The 22,409-nt window shown below is 38.5% G+C and overlaps 2 protein-coding genes across 6 annotated transcripts in view; both read right to left on the reverse strand.

The window, feature by feature from the left end:
* The window catches only part of LOC124875359 (receptor-type tyrosine-protein phosphatase H-like), a 42,799-nt gene that overhangs the window by 9,419 nt on the left and 10,971 nt on the right, over positions 1-22,409 (reverse strand). For 2 of the 5 annotated variants that reach the window (XM_047377478.1, XM_047377483.1), the window contains exons 10-18: positions 7,340-7,591; positions 6,482-6,733; positions 5,892-6,143; positions 2,462-2,713; positions 1,911-2,162; positions 1,509-1,760; positions 1,013-1,270; positions 620-850; positions 13-282 (exon numbers count right to left, since the gene is read on the reverse strand). In XM_047377478.1, the coding sequence (XP_047233434.1) occupies positions 13-282; positions 620-850; positions 1,013-1,270; positions 1,509-1,760; positions 1,911-2,162; positions 2,462-2,713; positions 5,892-6,143; positions 6,482-6,733; positions 7,340-7,591 (2,271 nt within the window). The remainder of the gene's footprint in view (positions 1-12; positions 283-619; positions 851-1,012; positions 1,271-1,508; positions 1,761-1,910; positions 2,163-2,461; positions 2,714-5,891; positions 6,144-6,481; positions 6,734-7,339; positions 7,592-22,409) is intronic. The other 3 variants (XM_047377479.1, XM_047377480.1, XM_047377481.1) reach the window with 3 other exon arrangements.
* LOC124875362 (receptor-type tyrosine-protein phosphatase H) lies at positions 14,891-21,326 on the reverse strand. Its single transcript, XM_047377485.1, has 10 exons — positions 21,157-21,326; positions 21,009-21,059; positions 20,789-20,870; positions 20,580-20,667; positions 20,412-20,488; positions 18,593-18,727; positions 18,343-18,465; positions 18,049-18,209; positions 17,109-17,244; positions 14,891-16,180 (listed from the first exon to the last, which is right to left on the reverse strand). The coding sequence occupies exons 1-10, from the start codon at positions 21,159-21,161 to the stop codon at positions 16,052-16,054; spliced, it is 987 nt and encodes a 328-aa protein (XP_047233441.1). The 5' UTR covers positions 21,162-21,326; the 3' UTR covers positions 14,891-16,051.

The raw sequence follows: 22,409 nt of genomic DNA on the forward strand, positions 1-22,409 counted from the left end.
ACTTTTCATTACCTCTGTTATCAGTTGAACAAATAATAAAAGATGGTTCAGAACTTCTGTTTCCAAATTCTGTTACCAGCTTTGAAATGAAAGAGACTTCATATCTTCTGGCAGGCTGAAGTCCTTTTACAGTGAGTTGACTCTCCTTTCTATCTACTAAGAAAGTTTTTCCATTTATGTGAACCTCAACAGCTGTCCACACACCACACGGTGTGTCCCAGCTAATCCCAGTACCATAACCAGAAGCCCAGTAGCTGCAGCGAGCAGTTACAGAAGGAGGAACTGGGAGGAAGAAAGAGTCAGAAAATTAATCAAATAAAATACAAATAACAAAAAATAATGATTTATTCATCTGAACCACAGAAAATATTCATTTCTATATCATGAACACAGATCTGATTAAAAGTATTCTGACCTATTACTAAACTTAATTACCATAATGGATAAAATGTATTTCGATGCTCTTTTAAAGTAACTATGTGCCACTTAAAACATTAATAATACCAAATAAGTGGAAGTCCACTTTTTACCTATGCAGTGAAATATACAAAGACGTATTATGAGTTTAATATAACTTATGTTATATAAATATGTTTGTGTGAGAGATAGTTGTACTTACTGATTGGTAGTTTGATGCTACACTGTGGAAGAAGTTTGGAGGACAGATTATACTCAAGAGATATCTCATAGGTTGCACCAGGGTGGAGGTCTTTAAATGACACGGATTTCCCTACTGGACTGATATGAGTTTTAGATTCATACGAGGCAGTCGCCTTAGAGAACAAGCCTTCAACCGTTCCCTGGATTGATGAGTTGGTAACATGCCAGGTAACACTACTGCAGTCGATTGCTGAAATTCAAAGAGAATTTTTTAACATTTAATGCAACAAATAATACATGATATAAATGGGCCTTGAATAGCTATTAATTCTTTTCTTACAGAACAAAATTCTGTTTTGTTGTAGAAATGCAGGGTTTAAATGTCTAAGATAGTGAAGGCCTGTGTACATACTTGTTACTATGACTCCAGGGTGAGGAGTGCTGTTGAGTCCAGAGAAAGTAGTGGTGACGCTGAATGAATACTCTGATCCAGGCTTCAGATTTGTGACCGAAAATGACACAATGTTTTTAAAATTATTTTCGTTAACTACTGCATCAGGGTCGTTAACAACAGCCTTGTATTTCCAGCCTTTATTTGCATCATTTAACTCTAGAGTGGCCCTGTCCAAAAAGCGCTCTGTAACACTGACTGAAGACACCTTTGGAGGAACTGAGGAAAGAAAACAAAACATACAGAAGCATACATTTTAGTTACTTTTGGTAATAATGAAAAATAACTTTAAACATTACACAGTTAGAGTTCTGGTCCATTTAATAAATTGATTTGCAAAAAATAATTAAAGAATAAAGGACATTACAATCCTTAAACAGGAATATTTACATAGTGTTCATGTTTTTAAATTGGACCCTGAAGTATTTCTGTAGTAATGTCACATCAGACATCTTACCAGTAGGTGCAGTCAGGTTTGCTCCACTGCTTCTGGCATAATCAAACACACTAAGGAGCCTGAAATTATATCTGGTTCCACTTTCCAAGTTTGAGATAATGTGTGTCACATTTTCCGTTGTTTGTGAAAAATTTTTCTCCAAGCCATTGAAGGAAACTATGTACTCCTGGACATTTGTTACTCCTTTCCACTGCAGAGTTATACTGGTCTCATTTTGTCCAATTGTCTTGAAATCTGCTGGGGTCTCAGGAACTAGAAAGAGAAAAAAGTGAAGAAAACTGCCAAAAAATATGTTTTACACATAACATACAATCAGGTGTGTGTTTTTGATTATATTTTATTTTAACTCTTTGTAAACAACCAGGTAAGTATATACTGATTTTACAAGAATTAACATCTTACCAGTGACTGCAGTGATGGTTTTTCCTCTGCTTGGTGCATAGTCAAACACAGTGAAGAGAGTGAAGTTGTATCTAGTGGCACTGGTCAGACCTGAGACTGTGTATGTTCCACTTCCTTCAGAGTGAGTTATGTTGACCTCCTTATCATTGTAGCGAAGAGTATAAGTGTTGATCTCTTCCACTTTGGTCCACTGCAGAGTTATGGAGGTTTCATTTTGTGTGATGTGTTCAAACCTTTCAGTATCATGAGGAGCTACAATATGAACAATAAAAGGGGAAATATTAACAGAATTTAACTTAAACATTTGTACATTTTACTTCTAAGGAAGACAGCAGTCTCCCTGCAAGCTACACTTTGACAGTCTCACAAAAATATTGTATTCAAACGATAAAAAGACAAGAGAACAAAATGGTTAAATTTAAAGGTATTAGCAGGGCGAATAGGACATGGAGTACAGTATCAGGAGAAGCTACACTATGAACAAGAAGAAGCTTTTATTAAAAATGATTAAATCTCCAGTAAATATTAGGAACAAACAACAAACATCTTACCAGTGACTGCAGTGATGTTTTTTCCTCTGCTTGGTGCATAGTCAAACACAGTGAGGAGAGTGAAGTTGTATCTAGTGGTTCTGGTCAGACCTGAGACTGTGTATGTTCCACTTCCTTCAGAGTGAGTTATGTTGACCTCCGTATTATTGTAGCGAAGAGTATAAGTGTTGATCTCTTCCACTTTGGTCCACTGCAGAGTTATGGAGGTCTCATTTTGTGTGATGTGTTCAAAGTTTCCAGTATCAGGAGGAGCTACAATATGAACAAGAACAAGAAGAAGCTTTTATTAAAAAGTAATAAATCTGATCTAAACAAGACAGTTAAATTACTCATTTTAAGCTACAATTCAGTTTTAATCAGTTTTGTTCAACATTTAATTGTTCAGAAGTCATTAATAAAACAACAAACATCTGTTCATAACAGTTTATATAATTGTTGCAGGGATTTGATTTAGTCAAACTAATTTCACTTGTTGAGCTTTTAGAGCAGCATGTAGTAGAAAGTGTTGAAGACCGTGTAACAAAAAGACAATTTCTCCACCAATCAGAGAGGGCAGCAAACATCTATTATTACTATTTCTAACCAAATATTATAATAAGCGTCTCCTCTTATTAAGTTTGATTAACTGTTTCTGTTATTGTTGTTTCTGAGTAACTAGGAGAGAAAAATATAATGAGGACAGATGTTTAGAAAATCAGCTGACAGAATATAATAGAATATAATTAACCCCTACTTGAACCGCCACCTTAACATGGTGGAGGGGGTTGAGTGCTCGAATGATCCTAGAAGCTATGTTGTCTGGGGCTTAAATGCCCCTGGTAGGGTCTCCCATGGCAAACAGGCTCTAGGTGACGGTCAACAAAGAGCGGTTCAAGAACCCCTCATGACAACTACTAAATCGAGGCACGTGACGTCGGCCGGTACGGCGGAGCCGGGGTCCCACCCTGGAACCAGGCCTTGGGTCGGGACTCGTCGGAGAGCGCCTGGTGGCTGGGTTGCTCCTCGCGGGACCCGGCCGGTCCAAGTCCGAAAGAGAGACGCGAGGCCATCCCCCAGTGGGCCCACCACCTGCAGGGGGAACCGTGAAGGACCGGTGCAAAGAGGATTGGACGGTGGACGAAGGTGGAGACCTCGGCGGCCCAATCCCTGGATGCTTAGGCTGGCTCTAGGGACGTGGAATGTCACCTCGCTGGGGGGGAAGGAGCCTGAGCTTGTGCGGGAGGTCGAGAGATATCGACTAGAAATAGTCGGGCTCGCCTCCACGCACAGCGTGGGCTCTGGAACCCATCTCCTCAAGAGGGGCTGGACTCTCTTCTACTCTGGAGTGGCCCGCGGGGAGATGCGGCGGGCTGGGTTGGGTTTGCTTGTTGCCCCCCAGCTCAGCCGTCTCGTGTTGGGGTTTACCCCAGTGGATGAGAAGGTCGCATCCCTGTGCCTTCGGGTTGGGGACAGATCTCTGACTGCCATTTCGGCCTACGGGCCGAGCGGTAGTGCGGAGTACCCGGCCTTCTGGGCATCCATGTCGGGGGTGCTGGATAGTGCCCCTCCCTGGGGCTCCATTATTCTGCTGGGGGACTTCAACGCCCACGTGGGAAACGACAGTGACACCTGGAGAGGCGTGATGGGGAGGAATGGCCTCCCCGATCTGAATCCAAGTGGTGTTTTGTTATAGGACTTCTGTGCTAGTCACGGATTGTCCATAATGAACACCATGTTCAAACATAAGGGTGTCCATCAGTGCACTTGGCACCAGGACACCCTAGGCAGGAGGTCAATGATCGACTTTGTTGTCGTATCATCAAACCTTCGGCCGCATGTTTTGGACACTCGGGTGAAGAGAGGGGCTGAGCTGCCCACTGATCACCACCTGGTGTTGAGTTGGATCCGCTGGAGGAGGAGAAACCTGGACAGACTTGGCAGGTCCAAGCGCATAATGAGGGTCTGCTGGAAACGTCTGGTGGAGCCCTTGGCCAGGGATGTATTCAACTCTCACCTCTGGGAGAGCTTTGACCAGATTCCGAGGGATGTTGGAGACATAGAATCCGAGTGGATCATGTTCTCCACATCTATTGTCGATGCTGCTGCCCGTTGCTGTGACCATAAGGTCTGTGGTGCCTGTCGCAGCGGCAATCCCCGAACCTGGTGGTGGACACCAGCAGTAAGGGATGCTGTCAACCTGAAGAAGGAGTCCTATCGGCTGTGGTTGGCTTGTGGAACTCCTGAGGCGGCTGATGGGTACCGTGAGGCCAAGCGTGCAACGGCCTGGGCCGTGGCAGAGGCAAAAACTCGGGCCTGGGAGGAGTTCGTTGAGGCCATGGAGAAGGACTACCGGTTGGCCTCGAAGCGATTCTGGCAAACCGTCCGGCACCTCAGGAGGGGGAAGCAGTGCTTCGCCAACACTGTTTACAGTGGGGGTGGGGAGCTGCTGACCTCGACTGGGGACATTATCGGGCGGTGGAAGGAGTACTTCGAGGATCTCCTCAATCCTGCCATCACGCATTCCCTGGTGGAAACTGAGGCTGGGGACTCAGGGTTGGACTCTTTCATCACCCAGGCTGAAGTCACCGAGGTGGTTAAAAAGCTCCGCGGTGGCAAGGCTTCAGGGGTGGATGAGATCCGCCCTGAGTACCTCAAGTCTTTGGATGTTGTGGGGTTGTCATGGTTGACAGGCCTCTTCAACATTGCGTGGCGGTCGGGGACAGTGCCTCTGGACTGGCAGACTGGGTGGTGGTCCCCCTTCATGAGAAGGGTGACCAGAGGGTGTGTTCCAACTACAGGGGGATCACACTCCTCAGCCTCCATGGTAAGGCCTACGCCAGGGTATTGGAGAGGAGAGTCCGTCCGTCCGATAGTCGAACCTCGGCTTCAGGAGGAGCAGTGTGGTTTTCGTCCCGGCTGTGGAACACTGGACCAGCTCTACACCCTCTACAGGGTACTCGAGGGTTCATGGGAGTTTGCCCAACTGGTCCACAAGTGTTTTGTGGACCTGGAGAAAGCATTCGACTGTGTCCCTCGTGATGCCCTGTGCTCCAGGAGTATGGAATCGGGTGCCGTTTACTAGGGGCCATCCGATCTCTGTACGAGCGGAGCAGGAGTTTGGTTCGCATTGCCGGCACCAAATCTGACCTGTTCCCAGTGCATGTTGGACTCCGGCAGGGCTGCCCTTTGTCACCGGTCCTGTTCATAACTTTTATGGGGTGAGGGACGTCTGGGTGTCTCAGCTGAGCCAGCTGCCCCGCGACCCGGTCCCGGATAAAGTGGAAGGGTACGAGTACGAGAATATAATTACATTTTTTTCTGTGATGTTGATTTCATTTGTATTATTGAAAAAGCACAAAATCATTAAAATTAAAGTTTAAATCAGCCAGTCAAACTAAATATAAAATATGGATCTCCAGTAACCATTAGGAACAAACAACAAACATCTTACCAGTGACTGCAGTGATGGTTTTTCCTCTGCTTGTTGCATTGTCAAACACAGTGAAGAGAGTGAAGTTGTATCTAGTGGCACTGGTCAGACCTGAGACTGTGTATGTTCCACTTCCTTCAGAGTGAGTTATGTTGACCTCCGTATTATTGTAGCGAAGAGTATAAGTGTTGATCTCTTCCACTTTGGTCCACTGCAGAGTTATGGAGGTCTCATTTTGTGTGATGTGTTCAAAGTTTCCAGTATCAGGAGGAGCTACAATATGAACAGTAAAAGGGGAAATATTAACAGAATTTAACTTAAACATTTGTACATTTTACAAATATTATAATAAGCCTCTTCTCTTATTAAGTTTGATTAACTGTTTCTGTTATTGTTGTTTCTGAGTAACTAGGAGAGAAAAATATAATGAGGACAGAAGTTTAGAAAATCAGCTGACAGAATATAATTATATTTTTTTCTGCGATGTTGATTTCATTTGTATTATTGAAAAAGCACAAAATCATTAAAATTAAAGTTTAAATCAGCCAGTCAAACTAAATATAAAATATGGATCTCCAGTAAATATTAGGAACAAACAACAAACATCTTACCAGTGACTGCAGTGATGTTTTTTCCTCTGCTTGTTGCATAGTCAAACACAGTGAAGAGAGTGAAGTTGTATCTAGTGGTTCTGGTCAGACCTGAGACTGTGTATGTTCCACTTCCTTCAGAGTGAGTTATGTTGACCTCCGTATTATTGTAGCGAAGAGTATAAGTGTTGATCTCTTCCACTTTGGTCCACTGCAGAGTTATGGAGGTCTCATTTTGTGTGATGTGTTCAAAGTTTCCAGTATCAGGAGGAGCTACAATATGAACAATAACAAGAAGAAGCTTTTATTAAAAAGTAATAAATCTGATCCAAACAAGACAGTTAAATTACTCATTTTAAGCTACAATTTAGTTTTAATCAATTTTGTTCAACATTTAATTGTTCAGAAATCATTAATAAAACAACAAACATCTGTTCATAACAGTTTACATAATTGTTGCAGGGATTCGATTTAGTCAAACTAATTTCACTTGTTGAGCTTTTAGAGCAGCATGTAGTAGAAAGTGTTGAAGACCGTGTAACAAAAATACAATTTCTCCACCAATCAGAGAGGGCAGCAAACATCTATTATTACTATTTCTAACCACATAATATAATAAGCGTCTCCTCTTATTAAGTTTGATTAACTGTTTCTGTTATTGTTGTTTCTGAGTAACTAGGAGAGAAAAATATAATGAGGACAGATGTTTAGAAAATCAGCTGACAGAATATAATGAAATGTTTTTTCTGTGATGTTGATGTCATTTGTATTATTGAAAAAGCACAAAATCATTCAAATTAAAGTTTAAATCAGCCAGTCAAACTAAATGTAAAATGTGGATCTCCAGTAACTATTAGGAACAAACAACAAACATCTTACCAGTGACTGCAGTGATGGTTTTTCCTCTGCTTGTTGCATTGTCAAACACAGTGAAGAGAGTGAAGTTGTATCTAGTGGCACTGGTCAGACCTGAGACTGTGTATGTTCCACTTCCTTCAGAGTGAGTTATGTTGACCTCCTTATCATTGTAGCGAAGAGTATAAGTGTTGATCTCTTCCACTTTGGTCCACTGCAGAGTTATGGAGGATTCACTTTGTGTGATGTGTTCAAACCTTTCAGTATCAGGAGGAGCTACAATATGAACAGTAAAAGGGGAAATATTAACAGAATTTAACTTAAACATTTGTACATTTTACTTCTAAGGAAGACAGCAGTCTCCCTGCAAACTACACTTTGACAGTCTCACAAAAATGTTGTATTCAACAATAAAAAGACAAGAGAACAAAATGGAGAAATCAAACCCTAATACAGGAAGACCTATAGAACATACATAAACAACAAGGAAATTATCAAAATGCAAATAAATGTGGATAAATAGATACATAAATACATAACGCTTGTATGTTAATGCACCCACTCATCTCCCAGGGTTCCATACCATCAAGGGGTGTCATGAATATGCACAACAAAAACAAATTATGTTTGCCAATTCAGACCACACCTAAACAGTAAAGTAAATAATACTTATTTTCTTATGATATTATGAGTTGCTCAGCACTTTGGTGAACTGTTTATGGTTTCAACACGAATAGCAAATTAGACAGTGTTATGATGGCAACTCAGTACTACTGGTTCTCCAGAAGTGCCATTCACGTTAATATGTTCACCTTCTCCATACTTCAATCTGTATGTTGAGATGTCATTAAACTTATTAAACTGCAGGGTTATACTGCTTTCATTCTGAGTCACAACATCTACTTTTTCTACATTAAGAGGAGCTGTAGAATACAAAAGCAGAATGTGTCATCCAGGAGAAAGCATTGAAATTATTTGTGAATTACTGACCTATCAGTGCCAAAACAAAAAAAGGTTTTAAAGAAAAAATCATACTAACAAGGTGTTGTTGACGAAGACGTTTCTGACCTTGCTGTCAGATTTGTTATGCTCGGTTCTGTTGAATTGCAGTTTGCTACAACCTAAAACAGGACAAAGACATCAATCCTTTACACAAAATTTGACTTTTTTATGCCTAATCTGACTATAAAATGTTCACTGTTGACATAAAGGTTGTGCAATCTATTGTACATCTGTTATTTAAAAGTCTAAACTACATCATGCAATGACAGAGCACTGAGGCACATTAATATCAATGTGCAGCAAATAGAGAAGTCATGAGAGGATGTTAAATGCAAATATGATGTAAATTGTTTCAGTATTGAAGTGTCACTGAACCACAAATAAATAGCTATACTGAACAATCCAATTAAAAACTGATTAAGCACCAAACTTGGGACTTTTGATTTGTTGCTTTTTTTAATAGAAGCAAACAAGCCTAAGTAAACAAAGGTGCCACAAAACTTTACTTTCTCTGGGATAAATATTAGGTTCATTAGGATAAATATTGTGAAACTTGAGTTTAAAAAAAGAATTTAAAACATTAATACCTTCGTTCGTTCATGACTTTGTTTTCGCTCTGAAAGAATGATTCATTTTTCAGTCTAAGAAAGTCAATCATCTCTAAGCTATAAAATGTTTTATAGTGGTGCTGCCTTCTGTCAATACTGACTTTTATAGCAATGGTTTTTCTTATTGAACTTCAGTACAGCCATGACACAGCCTTTACTGTGGTATAATGGTTTCCATTTGTTGAGGTTTAGCCTTTTGAACTACGCTACACTCTGATCACAGTCAATGTAAAAATGATAACTTACCCAAAGCAGGCTGAGGCAGACACCCTGCAATAGGTGGTCTGAGGTGGATTTGAAGGATAAAAGCTTCATCTCTGTTATTGATTCTTACTTACATGCGTACCATGAACATGCAGAGACCCTTTTCTGCTCTTAGATAAACCTCAGCTCACTGCGTCCAGTATGGCCACCTCATATGTTGACTAAAACAACAAAGTTCCCTGAGTTTGAGGCTGAATCAGTCCGGTAATAAGTTCAGTGGTGTTGACTTTTAATTCCTAACCAGGTCCTCCTTTTGTAACCTCTGGTCCCTTCTCTTACTCACAAGTGACAAATGAATAACTGCTTCTCCTTTTTGGACTTAAAGAGACCTTTGCCCCGCCTGTTACTTCCTTATTAACGGTCATAGTGTACATTGTCAAAGGTACATCAATCATGCCTCTTTTGAATGTTTATTAATGTTGATTGCATTATATCCACTGTAACTGTGACTGATTGAGCACTTTTATCATGAGTAAATAAAGGAAAACAGACTGTTTTTGAATTTTATAAACACTAAAACAAAATGTTACTATATGTCTTGTAATGTGGACATTGTAATTCTTACAGTCTTCAATAAAAATCTTATTCTGGGGTCATTTTACCAAAGATTTTGCTGGCTGCTTTTAGTTCGGCCAGTTTCAGCAAGTCATGATTTTTTCTGTGTTCCTTGTGGTTAGGGCCAATAAGGAACTACAAACTAAAAATATGACTGACAGAGCAAAAGTCAACCAGTGTTTATTGAACTGTGTTACGTGCTGGTCTCCATAAAAACTAAAATATGTCAGAGCTTTTAGTAACTGTTGTTCAAAGGAGAACATGTGGTGTTACAAAGCTTTATAACTGAGCTTTAATGATCTTCTTTCACACAGATCTAATCCTGTACTCTAATTTATTCAATAGTCAAGCTGGATTACAGTGTTCAGTGAGAGCGAACAGGCTGCCTGCGTGTCAGTTAGCTTATCATTTACATTTTAATAATATGGTAAAGGATATATTCAGAAATTTTAAACGTGAAGCAGCAGTATCACCCAAAATAAGCTCTATAGAAATTAATAAAAGTACCTTTACTTCAGCGCTGCTTAGATGCAGAGCTGAATAATCATTGATGTTCAACTAGTGTAAGAAAAAAGATCTTCTGAGAAAGTCCATCTAGGGTCAAATTATTTTTCTGGCAACCATTAGTACTCTGATGTTACAACAGGAATCCTACTTTTACCTTATCTCTTGATACAGCTACATCACCCAACTTCCCTTTTACTTCAGGGCTTTTTACATTTCACAAATTAACTTAATACTTAAACAGAGGCTGCAGTTTTAAGGCCAGTTTTCACGAGGATGTTGAATAATAAAACATCAGAAACAAACTAGAGGAGAAACAGGTTATAGCACCTAAACAAAAAAGCATGTATTTGGGGAAGGGTGTCCTGCATTGGTAAATAAGAAAAATCAAGTGTTTCCCAAGATTAAACATATGTAGAAATGTAATTTACTTAATCTTAAACTGTTAACTAACAACTAAATTGAATAGAAGATCACAACAACAAAATATTTTTTGTTTATTTCCTTCTGCTTTTTTTAGACAATGAGCCAGAAACAGGCAAAAAAAAGCACATCTTGTCTTCTTTTCTAAACGTTCTGGATGAAAAACATTTAGGGGTCATGATATTCACAAATAGTGTGACTTGACATTGTGGGCATAAATAAATAAATCATGGAATTTGACATGGGGTGAAAATAAGCAGGATGTAAATGGAAATGCAGAATGTATGAGACAAACAGCATGTTTTCACAGTTTGGTCTCAACCTCACTCAGACTTTAAAAGAAGAAGTACTTCTTAATGTAGTTGTCAAGTTGTCAGTGTAAATAGAAAGCAAGTTATTGCATAAATACGCTGGCCAACAGGTGTCAGGTCATATACAAAAGCCACAGCATGAATACAAAATGCACAACATTAATACTAAAAGGCCACAAACCTGTTTTTATTTACTCCTTTACATATTTCTGATGGCTTACAATCCTATTTTGTTTAAAATTTTCTTTTTTTTATTAATCTTTTAATTTTACTCTTGTTTAGTAATCAGCCATTTCAAATGCAAAAAATATTTTTTATGTTCATAAATATAAAAATATAACACTTTGAATAAAATACTTTGATGACAAATAGCATTAGTTCAATTGTAAAACTTTAAACAACTTCAACACGGACATATCAACTTTCTGAACAAAGTTTAAATGAATTCATTTGTAGAGCATAATAATAATAATAACTAAACCAAACATTAACATAGATAACATAGAGCCAGCGGGAGTTAGAAAAACGCCCGGTCAGCGGCGAAGCGAGCCGGCTGTTGGGAGCGGATGTCTCCGAACACGTCGGAGCACTTTTGTAATTATGCAACATCTTGGTAAACAGAGCAGATATTTCAGGTTTGCACAGCTATATTTTCGCCCACAAACATTGTAAAAGTTTCACAGAAAGCGCCATTGCAACTTCCGTTTGAACAATCCACTTGGACCCGCACTGAATCATAGGATAGGACCGGTGTTACCAGGTGAGAAATGTAGGATTATCGTACTAGAGACATAAAATTATCGTATTTTGAGGGAAATTATCGTACACTCGTCATAACCAAAGTAACAAGTCTGTTGATGTGTTGAATAGCGTCTAACAGACACTCGCAACTTTGTGGCGTCAGTACGGAATGGATTTCTCAACAGCTGCAGACCCACAGTACCGGGTTCTGCTTCTTCTTCTTTTCTTTTTTTTTTTCTTTTCCTCAATCATGGGCGGGCCCTGTGGACTGTTCAGCCAATCATGGCCGTTGTTCTGAGGCCAACGCATCACGTCACACGTAGGTCACCTTTAGAAAAGCCCGATTGGCTGGAATTTCCAGCATTTGTTTCCGAATCTGGACACAGATGCCTTCAAGGTTCATAAAAAAACTCCGACAGACTTTGGCGATAGGCTGATGACGACTGATTACAACCACACATTCACGGAATGGTCAAATTATCGTACATTCGGCCTTTTTTAGGAATATTGATCGTACATCGTACACAGAGCAAAATCTTCGTACAAATACGATAATTATTGTACACCTGGCAACACAGGATAGGACACATTTTGAGGAGCCTTTCAATCTGGACAGCCTTCGCCTCGCTGTGATGTAATCGGCCTACAAATGCAGCCTTCGAAGGAGGCAGCCCCTGAATTTTTGGCTTTTATATTTGGCTTGAGACCTCTGGGACACGTACTTAAATCTTAATTTTTTTCTCTTTTTACCTATTAATTTTATCCTCTATTTAACCAAAGATTGTTTCAAAATAAGAATATTCCATCTTGAGGCGATTTTCTTTTATTTTTGCTTTACTTCATTGTGCTGCACATCAACACTAAAAAGGATGATAAGGATGTTTTGACATGATACAATACTCAACATGATACATGTATGCACAAATTGAATACAATTAATAAATTTGATTTTGTAGCTTGTAAAATGATTACATTTTTTGCAACCCTAAGCAATCAAATACAATTCTGAAAACTTTGACCTATCTTTCTGGAGAACATTTCAATATCTATATACAGGGGTTGGACAATGAAACTGAAACACTTGTCATTTTAGTGTGGGAGGTTTCATGGCTAAATTGGACCAGCCTGGTAGCCAGTCTTCATTGATTGCACATTGCACCAGTAAGAGCAGAGTGTGAAGGTTCAATTAGCAGGGTAAGAACACAGTTTTGCTCAAAATATTGAAATGCACACAACATTATGGGTGACATACCAGAGTTCAAAAGAGGACAAATTGTTGGTACACGTCTTGCTGACGCATCTGTGACCAAGACAGTAAGTCTTTGTGATGTATCAAGAGCCACGGTATCCAGGGTAATGTCAGCATACCACCAAGAAGGACGAACCACATCCAACAGGATTAACTGTGGACGCAAGAGGAAGCTGTCTGAAAGGGATGTTCGGGTGCTAACCCGGATTGTATCCAAAAAACATAAAACCACGGCTGCCCAAATCACGGCAGAATTAAATGTGCACCTCAACTCTCCTGTTTCCACCAGAACTGTCCGTCAGGAGCTCCACAGGGTCAATATACACGGCCGGGCTGCTATAGCCAAACCTTTGGTCACTCATGCCAATGCCAAACATCGGTTTCAATGGTGCAAGGAGCGTAAATCTTGGGCTGTGGACAATGTGAAACATGTATTGTTCTCTGATGAGTCCACCTTTACTGTTTTCCCCACATCTGGGAGAGTTACGGTGTGGAGAAGCCCCAAAGAAGCGTACCACCCAGACTGTTGCATGCCCAGAGTGAAGCATGGGGGTGGATCAGTGATGGTTTGGGCTGCCATATCATGGCATTCCCTTGGCCCAATACTTGTGCTAGATGGGCGCGTCACTGCCAAGGACTACCGAACCATTCTTGAGGACCATGTGCATCCAATGGTTCAAACATTGTATCCTGAAGGCGGTGCCGTGTGTCAGGATGACAATGCACCAATACACAGCAAGACTGGTGAAAGATTGGTTTGATGAACATGAAAGTGAAGTTGAACATCTCCCAAGGCCTGCACAGTCACCAGATCTAAATATTATTGAGCCACTTTGGGGTGTTTTGGAGGAGCGAGTCAGGAAACGTTTTCCTCCACCAGTATCACGTAGTGACCTGGCCACTATCCTGCAAGAAAAATGGCTTAAAATCCCTCTGACCACTGTGCAGGACTTATATATGTCATTCCCAAGATGAATTGACGCTGTATTGGCCGCAAAAGGAGGTCCTACACCATACTAATAAATTATTGTGGTCTAAAACCAGGTGTTTCAGTTTTATTGTCCAACCCCTGTATATATACATACATACATATTTTATTAATCCTTCTTATAGTATCAGACAGTGCTCCCCCACAATCCAGGGGTCCACAAAATGGGGGTCGTGACCCCCCGGGAGGTCACCAGATTCTTTTCAGAATCATCCTGATGTGACCCTGAGGTGTATGGAGGATCAAAACGAACAAAATTAAACAAAGATATTGAGAAATAAATAAAACAAATATCTAAATGAACAATTTATTTAATACATTATTAAATAATTTAATATATCATTGAATTCTGAAATGCACAATTGAATAATTGTTTATCTTTAAATAATACAATATACCTGTTAAATTATTACATTTAATAATTAAATGTAATTTTAAAAATAAATGTATTTAAAAATACATGTAATTATTTCCTTCTATATTTATTTATTATATAAATATAAAGTGAAAGTATTTGTAGGGGGTCGCCAGTTTCTGACCTTGTTATTCTGGGAGTCACAGGCTGAAATGTTTGGGAACCCCTACAATAATCTATTCTAGTTTTCATTTTTTTCTTGAACAGGGGCCAAATCTATCAAAAACACATTTATAATCTGAACACACTTTCATTTGTACAGAAGCACCATCTCTGCACAACTGTTGAAAATGCTGAAGCTATTGAGCTGAAATTAAAACTGGCCCTGAATTCAACAAAATGCCATTCAGTTGTCTGACTATGTTTGACAACCGAAACCCCAAAATATGATTGAAAAAAAATCGTGTCATGTTATAAATTTAACTCACTCTTGTAGGTTAATGTTCTGCAATCTTATACACTCTATTCATTGTACACACACCATGAGCAGAAAAGGTTATTCAACACAATTCCCGCAAGTCTTCACATGGTTTTATTTTTAATTTCTCCATGAATTGCTTCATCCTTCATACATCCACTGACCTCTAGGGTCTCTGTCACACCTGCACAGCTGCAGTCCTCATCAGTGAACTGCATCAAACCTACAATTACCCAATACCCCAGCCATTCCCTCTGGGCCTTTGTGATGCATGGGTTCTGTGGTTGTGATTTCCAGTAAAACCCTAACCCTGAGTACCAAGAGAAAGTCTGTGGCTAGATTTTTGTGTTGGTGACCTGTTTTATTTTGTGTTAGAGGGCCACTTGGTTAGGGTTCCTCTGCTGTTTTATTTCAGTTATCTTTTTTTGACACCAGCCAAGGAGTTAAGGCAATGTGCTTTTTCTAGTATATAAGAGTTTTATTTCCAATTAGAAGAGGGGATTTTCTTTGTTGTTTTGGCCTTGGAGATGCTGAAGTTTATTTTTTTATTTGAATGTAGATACAGCAATTTTTAAATCACAATCCTTTTAGGCTGAATTGAGCTTTGTGTCACAATCCTAAGACATTAGAGTTATGATTTTCTTCAGTATATCATCCCCTTTTCTTGCTGTTTGTTGTGTTGTCCAGGTCTTGTCTTCTTCTGTTCATTTCCCCGTGCTCTTTATTTTCACATTTCAATTAGATACGTCCCTTTGTTTATCTGAGTTTCTGCTCCATTCATGTTAATCAGCCTTCCTCTTTAAGCTGTTCTGCCTTTCTCCTGCCTTTCAGCTGCAACTTAACTCGTCCGGTTTACCTGTCATTTCTCTGCCTTTGCCTCTATATATGTTCTCCGGTTCTCTTGTTCCCTGCTGATTCTCTCCATTAAACTGCATGGTTCTCTGTTTATCTTTGCTGTTACACTGCCCATGCATCAACATCGGTTCATCCTGCGATTCCCACTGCAATGTATTTGATTTTCATTATTAAAGAGCTCTGTTTTCCCCTCAGGCAGCCTCTGCATATGATGCTTTGTTCAGTACTTCTAAGTTAGTGGTTCATAGTCTTATTTTATAAATTTTTTGGTAGAGTCTTTATGAATATATTACAAGAACATAACGCAGAAATGTATTTAACGTTCAGTAGCATCTTGGCACAATAATTATTTAATAATTATTAACCGTGTTTACTGCAGGTATGACACTTAATTAGTTTTGTGTTAAGGAAGTTCTGGAAGAGAGATGGCATTATCATATATTAAGTCAGCATTCTCATAAATGTGCTCCTCTTGGGTTACATGTAGCTGCAGGCTGTCCACGATGCACTGGTGCAGGAAAACATACTGGGACTAAGAAGAAATTGAAAAAAAGTGTCATTGTTTAAAACACAACATCTTGCAATGTGCTAATTTGGACACTGATTGACACTTTCTTTAAGCAGAACGGCTAAAAATTACTGTAAGCCAAACCCTAATTTTGATCCTTGTAATTCAGAATGCAAAGAACAGTAAAATAAGTACCTTTCAGGCCTTAAAATCCTTATTCTTAAGGTCTTAATTCAATTCAATTCAGTTTATTTATATAGCGCCAATTCACAACACATGTCGTCTCAAGGCACTTCACAAAAGTCAGGTAAATACATTCCAATGATCCAAACCATTGATCAGTGCAGTCAGATTCAGTTATTTATTCAAATTGGATAAAAAGTTTTTCTATCTAAGGAAATCCAGCAGATTGCATCCAGTCAGAGACTGCCTTACAATAATTGAATAAAAAAACAGCATCATGCTGATATTTCTTACTATAGTATTAACACATGCATTAAATCTACTTGGGCTCTATCCAAATAATACATTTAATACGAAGTTCTGTATTTTCTCTATCAAGGTTGTGCAGAGTGTCCTAACCCTACCCTGACATCCAGTCATTAAAACAAGCAGATTTTAACACTCGCACACCATGCTGTAGCTGGACCAAGATAGAAGTATAGAAATATGTTATTGCTCTAATAAATGACTGAATAAGGGTCAAACCTGTTTTGTAAGTTTAAGGACTAGAAATCGTGTATTAAACTGTCAGATTCAGCATGTTTAAAGGCTCTAGGAAGGTAATTTAGCTATTCTGTTGAAATGTGTCACCAGAAAAGTCTTACAAAAAAATTGGCAAACACAATTTTGTTGTCAGCAATGTGTGATACAAGCTGATTCTAAAAGGGGATCCTAAACTGGTATTTAACCAATAAAGCAATTAGCTTGAAGCAACATAAAACCGTTTTACCTCAGTCTGCACCATGTGTGATCGATGCAGTCTCATCTTGTGTAAAAATTCCTTGATGCCGGCTGCTTGTTCTTTCTCCAGCTGCTGAAGTAGTACGTCCAGGGCGATGAAAGTGCCTGTCCTTCCCACCCCGTCACTGGAAAGAAGGAATGCAGCTCAATGCCATCAAATGCAAAACACCCACTTTGTATTTTAAAATCAGATTAGAATCATAACTTCCAAAATTTGTTCCTTAAAACAGGTTATTCATGTGTAATATGAGAAATGTATCTGCAAAGAATTTGGAAAAAATACTCAGCAACTTTACATTTTATTTGGCAGAAAGCTGCAGGTCATTGTCAGTGCTGCAGCTAATAGATAAAACTAGAAAAAATGAAAATTTGAGATTGCTGTTAGTGTTTGTTTTAAATGAACTCTGGTATCAGCTGATCAGAAGCCAAATTAAAGCCCCACTTCTGCTGCACTGGGGTGGTGCATGCATGCCTATTCATGCACCACCATCAGGGTTGAACATCTAGTACCATACATCTAACAGTCAGATGCACGGTCAGATTCTCACAGAATATACAAGTCACCAACATATTCAGTCACGATATAGAAATGGATATTATTTGCAAAAAGTATAACTATAACTTTTCAATGATCTTGTTAACAGAGAAATGCATTAAGAAATAGAAATAAATTTGTATTATGATAATGACAAGCAGCCTGTCCAGCAAAGTTTGAAAGTTTTGTGCTAGAAACAGTGATATGTTTATGTAAAGCACAACATTTTGAGATCATTATAGTCATTTAATGGTAATTAAATCAATTATCAGTTCTGTGTATAAATTAATGTACCTGTGGCCACATGACTATGATAACATGTCATTAGATTAGCTGGTAGCTTGTAAACTTCAGAGATGATTCCTCCAAGATGCCCCATAATCCTTTTGTGTACCTGCAGTGAACCACAGTTGGTGCCTCAGAACCTTCACTCTCTATGTGTCGTCTCATGAGTCCTCTGAATCGGATCAGGACTTCTGTGCTCTGTGGGACTCCACGATCAGGCCAGACAGTGAAGTGGAATTGTTTGACTGTACGTTCCTCTGAGGTGTTTTTCTATATGGAAAGATGAACACTCAAACATCTAGTATGACTTCACAGAAACACTGAAGCAGTCATATAACTCATAAAGAGTTTAATTTGACTACATTTTAATATTAATATCTCAAATGTAGGATATGGCATGTACATGTTTCACGCTAAACTCCCTTAGTGTCCAGTTGGGTTCCTTGATCTCAGATGTTTCAGTGACCAACACCTCTCCATAAACACATCGCTTCATGTCTTCAGGCCAATATTTCTCGCATTTTTTCTACGCATAAAAAAAACGTAAAAGGTTCTGATTATATTTGTTCTGTTTAAACAACTTGCTTTTTATCTCGTATTTACAATTCCTTTAAAATCTGGCGATGAAATAACTTTGACTTTTAAAATTGTACCCGTCCTGCTTCGATATGGTTGGTAACCATGACAATTCTCTTCACTTTCTCTTCCCAAACCATCCTCCAGAAATCACTGACTGTGGAGGGCAGAGGACCCTGAGTGGCGATATACTCTCTGTTGCTGTTGTAGCCCTAAAGAGAAATTGTCACATTTTGTGAGGTTCTTTATAGCTCAGCAGCAAAATAAATACCTTTTTGTCAGTTTATGTGGCTGCTGTTAAAGAAAGTGTTCAAATTAAAGCAGTTACAGACATGTATAACTATAGCAATCATTATAAGGAAGGCAAAGTCCAAGACAAACCTGAAGGTACAATGAAACAACTGGTTAGGTTTATCTACCTAAAAAATCACAAATAATAAACTCTGTTCATGTATTCAAACAATAAAGTAAAACATTTAATTTCATTTTGTTTTCATTTTTATTCAATAATGTGGTTACACCCTTTTTATGAAGAAGACTGAGACCAAGAAAGAGATAAAGAAAGGTGGCCGCTGAGGCACAAAAAACACTGGAGAGGTAAACAAAGAAGCATTAGGGTAATAAAGTTAAAAATCAGTATACTAACTTATTAGCTAATTTATTCTAGCCTGTGCAATTTGAAACTTTAAGCTTTAACGAGACAACCTAAAATTATTTACAGTTTTGCCCTCCTACAGATTTCCTCTGTTTTTGTCTTTTTGTCGCATGTTAATGTTAATGATCAGACATTTTAATGTCACACAGAGATAACCCGAGTAACAACAACAATCGTAGTATTTATTAAGGGAAAAAGCCAATTCAAATCAAATACTTTTTTAAAGCACTGCTGTTTATTTGATGTTTTCAGTCTTTTTCATTCGTCAGGTTTGTTTACGCCTTATGCTGGTACCCACAAGTAAAATTGAAACACATTCTGTATTACTCCAGTAAACTGCTTATGGTAAAATAAAATACCAAATGCCATTTAATTTACTGTGAGGTGGCAGTAAAGGCGTCCGTAGATCTGGGCCTGAAACCATGGATGTTTTTTCAATAGCACTGGTTCTCAGGAAGGACGACATTTAAAACACGTTTATATTCTGCATCATGTCCCTAAAATATCATTAGAATTTTATAGGTGTCCTTGAAAACAAACAGGTTTGATTACATTTTGTCTGAATTTCATACATTAAGTGGACCTCAGAAAACCTGTAACTTTTAAAAAAGGAAAACAAAAGAAAAAGCAGGTGGAAACATTTTAAACATGCAGCACCGCACCATCATGGCAGTATGCACATGCAGCTAAAGAATTACAAATGGAAGAATTTAGCACATTTTAAACATCTTGAATTACTTTTTAATCTTCTTCTAAGCTATCAGGCCATAAAGTCAGGTTTTTTTTATTATTATGTCATGGACACTTCTCTTCAGTCCTTATATTATAGTACTGATTCAATTCATATTTTTGGATATTAATTGATAAATTTGATGCATCTGTCTTCATTCATACAATTAATTGTAATCTTTTTGTACCTAAACCGTAACAGGATAAGATCTTTACAAATGATTAAAGCAGAAAATAGAAAGTTATACCTAAAAATCTAGATATAGGGAGGGAAACCCCAACAGAATCCTGAAAGAGGATCATTCAGTTCAATTTCTATTTAGTTATTGGATGTCGTTGTATAATTTATAGGATCAAGCATCATCTTCCAGCTGTAGACATTAGCTGAAATTAGTCAAATATACTGAGAACAACATGTTAAAACAACTTCAACAACTCCAGACTCTACTTCAAGTCCTGGAGAAAAGAAAGGTCCTGCTCTAAGCAGCTGTGGCATTAATATGGACACTTACTGGTATGTAACTGGCATTTATATAGTCTGAGCTTTCATTGGGGGTTGATCTATTGAGCTTCACTCGACACCAGTCATCTGTTGAAGAAAGAGAGAGACTCTGAAATGGCAATGCAGAAATAAAAGGTCTTTCCATGAAAACATGGACCAACAAAAAGACTCCACTTACAAGGTAGGATGTTAAAACGGTTCTTCTCTTTGTTTTCTGGTAGAACTGCTGCCTTATATGTCTGGTCTGCGCCAACAGGAGCAAGGCTCTAGATGAAAGGGGCATATGACACACAATGAAGTTAAACACTTCATAACTGAAATATGTAGAGTGTATGAGAGGACGAATGTTAAAATCATAGTAAAGGAAGATAGCATTTAATTGTGCACCTCATATTCCTGACTGAAACCTCTGTTTTCATCCAAACTCAGCTGGTGGAAGTGGTTTGGAAATCTGGCTACAGAAACAGATCTGAAAGAAAACAGCAGATGCAGAATATTTCATCAATCTGTAGACTTGAAGAAATAAACATTACAACACAGAGAAACACGCAAGTTTAGAGTGTTGCTGACTCATATTTTAACTGGACTTGAACAAACTCATACTCACTTCCCCTTTGTATCAGTTGTTTTAAAACCAGATATGAATGGCATTTTTCTGCTGTATGAAGGAATAACACTCTTTTATCAATATGAAGACTGAAATGTTAAATTTCATAGATAGGATTTGATGATTTCTGTCATTGAGGAGCACCAACCGCATAATATCTGGTCTTTTTAGAACAATAAGCACAATCACACCGATCAGAACACAAAAAAGAAGCACACCAAGCACAGATCCGGCAATGACTCCTGAAAGGAAACATTTATTAGCTTAGAGAAATAATTACTTAATAAAGCAGAAGAGAAAAAGTTGTCCTGGATTACTTTTCATTACCTCTGTTATCAGTTGAACAAATAATAAAAGATGGTTCAGAACTTCTGTTTCCAAATTCTGTTACCAGCTTTGAAATGAAAGAGACTTCATATCTTCTGGCAGGCTGAAGTCCTTTTACAGTGAGTTGACTCTCCTTTCTATCTACTAAGAAAGTTTTTCCATTTATGTGAACCTCAACAGCTGTCCACACACCACACGGTGTGTCCCAGCTAATCCCAGTACCATAACCAGAAGCCCAGTAGCTGCAGCGAGCAGTTACAGAAGGAGGAACTGGGAGGAAGAAAGAGTCAGAAAATTAATCAAATAAAATAAAAATAACAAAAAATAATGATTTATTCATCTGAACCACAGAAGATATTCATTTCTATATCATGAACACAGATCTGATAAAAAGTATTCTGACCTATTACTAAACTTAATTACCATAATGGATAAAATGTATTTCGATGCTCTTTTAAAGTAACTATGTGCCACTTAAAACATTAATAATACCAAATAAGTGGAAGTCCACTTTTTACCTATATAGTGAAATATACAAAGACGTATTATGAGTTTAATATAACTTATGTTATATAAATATGTTTGTGTGAGAGATAGTTGTACTTACTGATTGGTAGTTTGATGCTACACTGTGGAAGAAGTTTGGAGGACAGATTATACTCAAGAGATATCTCATAGGTTGCACCAGGGTGGAGGTCTTTAAATGACACGGATTTCCCAACTGGACTGATATGAGTTTTAGATTCATACGAGGCAGTCGCCTTAGAGAACAAGCCTTCAACCGTTCCCTGGATTGATGAGTTGGTAACATGCCAGGTAACACTACTGCAGTCGATTGCTGGAGTAGGTAGGAACAGGTAGGTAGACAGGAAAATGTGTTTCTTCCTCACACTCAATTCAATAATAATACGTATAATTTTACATAAATTTAGTTTTTACTTTTTGTATGATAGTAAAGGCCTGTGTACGTACTTGTTACTATGAAACCAGAGTGAGTAGTGCGGTTGAGTTCAGAGAAAATAGTGGTAATGTTGAATGAATACTTTGATCCAGGCTTCAGATTGGTGACTGAAT

Source organism: Girardinichthys multiradiatus, chromosome 10 (assembly GCF_021462225.1).
Source record: "Girardinichthys multiradiatus isolate DD_20200921_A chromosome 10, DD_fGirMul_XY1, whole genome shotgun sequence".
Lineage (NCBI taxonomy): Eukaryota > Metazoa > Chordata > Actinopteri > Cyprinodontiformes > Goodeidae > Girardinichthys > Girardinichthys multiradiatus.

Coding starts and splice junctions, on each gene's coding strand:
- LOC124875362 (XM_047377485.1), bottom strand. Junction 20,489..20,579: donor CCGTTTTAACATCCTACCTT/GTAAGTGGAGTC, acceptor TTTCTTCAACAG/ATGACTGGTGTCGAGTGAAG. Junction 18,210..18,342: donor GGGAGTTTAGCGTGAAACAT/GTACATGCCATA, acceptor CTTTCCATATAG/AAAAACACCTCAGAGGAACG.